Below are 1,839 nucleotides of genomic sequence, written 5' to 3' on the forward strand. Positions count from 1 at the left end.
GTCAATAATCGGCCCAAAGGAACGTTATTGTTTGGCCAATTAATAGAAAATATATGCAGTAATAAATAGGTTGCGAAGTTTAAGTTTTCATGTGCGCATTCAATCAATCCACAGAAAGGCTTAATGTGTGACAGGAATTTTGGCAATATTTGATTACTGCAATGAGAGTATCATTTACAGTTAATTTTTCTATCCAAAGATTGAAAATTAATATTGTTTTAGATATCTCAATATGGATTTTTTTTCCATTATTTAACTAATATTTACTGTATATCCTTTTTTGTTCTAATAAAGAAACTATGGCTTCAGCTACCAATGTTTCTGCACAAATTAGCAGTATTCCTATGCTGAATGGTTCAAACTTTAAAGTTTTGAAGGATACCGTAGAAATTGTCCTTGGTTGTATGGATCTAGATATAGTTCTTCGAAAGGAGAAACCCACTTCCATTCCAGAAAATCTCAATGAGGTTAAAATAGAAAAATGAGAGATATCCAATCGAATGAGCATTATGATCATGAAGCACTCAAATCCTGAGACATTTCGGGGCTCAATTACTGGGGAAAAAGATGCCAAACAATTCTTGAAAGACGTTGAAAATTTCTTTGCTAAGAATGAAAAGGCAGAGGCAAGTAGCCTTTTGAGCAAGCTTGTCTCCATGAGGTATAAAGATAAAGGGAACATAAGGGAGTACATTATAGAAAGTCTCATCTTGCCTTCAAAATTGAAAGCACTAAAGTTAAAGTTGTCTGAAAACTTACTCGTGTATTTCATTTTGATCTCCCTTCCTACACACTTTGGGCAATTCAAAGTGAGTTATAACACTCTGAAGGAAACAAGGTCCTTAAATGAGCTTATATCTCACTGTGTGCAAAAAGAAGAGAGGATACAACAAGATAAGACTGAATGTGTTCATATGGCTTCATCTTCTCAATATAAAAGAAAGCGTGATACTACTACGGATGTGCCTTCTAAGCAGAAAAAGGCTAAGAAACAGGATCAAGTTTAAACCTATTTCTTTTGTAAGAAGGTAGGACACATGAAGAAGGATATTACCGAATATGCCACTGGCATGTAAAGAAGGGTATAATTCTTACTTTCATTTGTTCTAAGGCTAGTTTAAGTTATGCACTTGTTGATACTTGGTGGGTAGATTCTGCTGCTATTACTCATGTAAGTGTTACTATACAGGTTGCCTGTGGAGCCGACTGCCAAGTGATGCTGAAAGATACATCTATGTGGCAGACGGCAATATAGTTTCTGTCGAAGCTATAGGAACCTTTAGATTATGTTCTACGAGTGAATTTTACTTGGATTTATTAGAGACAATTTATGTACCGTCATTTAGACGGAATTTGGTTTCTGTTTCTTGTTTGGACAAATCAGGTTATTTTTTGTTCGTTCAGAAACAATACAGTCAGTCTCTTTTATAATTCGAATAATATTTGCTCTGGTCATTTGGTGGATAATCTATATGGGCTTGATTTGAATTCTTATAATAATGAAATACTGCAAACAGGTACAAAACAAAAACTAAATGAGAATTTGGGATCATTATGGCACAAACGCCTAGGTCACATCTCTAAACAGAGAATTCAGAGGCTCGTCTCCGACGAAATTCTTAGACCCCTAAATTTGGCAGATTTTGAAGTCCATTGAGTGCATAAAGGGGAAAAGGACAAACGAAAGGAAATTAGGTTCTGAGAGAGCTAAAGAGGTCTTAGACCTAATACATACCGATATATGTGACTCATTCCCTACTGTCTCTTGGAATGGACAACGGTACTTTGTTATGGTTATAGGTGATTTCTCTCGTTACGGGTATCTATATTTAATTCATG

The 1,839-nt window shown here is 35.2% G+C and overlaps 1 protein-coding gene across 1 annotated transcript; it reads left to right on the forward strand.

Moving 5' to 3' along the window:
• The first annotated feature begins 299 nt into the window (after positions 1-299).
• Positions 300-1,255, forward strand: LOC107484196 (uncharacterized). Its single transcript, XM_016104817.1, has 3 exons — positions 300-467; positions 522-1,001; positions 1,190-1,255. Exons 1-3 carry the CDS (start codon positions 300-302, stop codon positions 1,253-1,255), a joined length of 714 nt encoding a protein of 237 aa, XP_015960303.1.
• The last annotated feature ends 584 nt before the right edge of the window (positions 1,256-1,839 follow it).

This window comes from Arachis duranensis, chromosome 4 (assembly GCF_000817695.3).
Source record: "Arachis duranensis cultivar V14167 chromosome 4, aradu.V14167.gnm2.J7QH, whole genome shotgun sequence".
Lineage (NCBI taxonomy): Eukaryota > Viridiplantae > Streptophyta > Magnoliopsida > Fabales > Fabaceae > Arachis > Arachis duranensis.

Bases quoted from the DNA above. Each gene is read 5' to 3' on its own strand.
- LOC107484196 (XM_016104817.1), top strand. From the start codon at position 300: ATGGCTTCAGCTACCAATGTTTCTGCACAAATTAGCAGTATTCCTATG. The intron at 468-521 runs GTTAAAATAGAA...ATGATCATGAAG, and splicing joins TTCCAGAAAATCTCAATGAG to CACTCAAATCCTGAGACATT. The intron at 1,002-1,189 runs GTTTAAACCTAT...GTTACTATACAG, and splicing joins AGGCTAAGAAACAGGATCAA to GTTGCCTGTGGAGCCGACTG.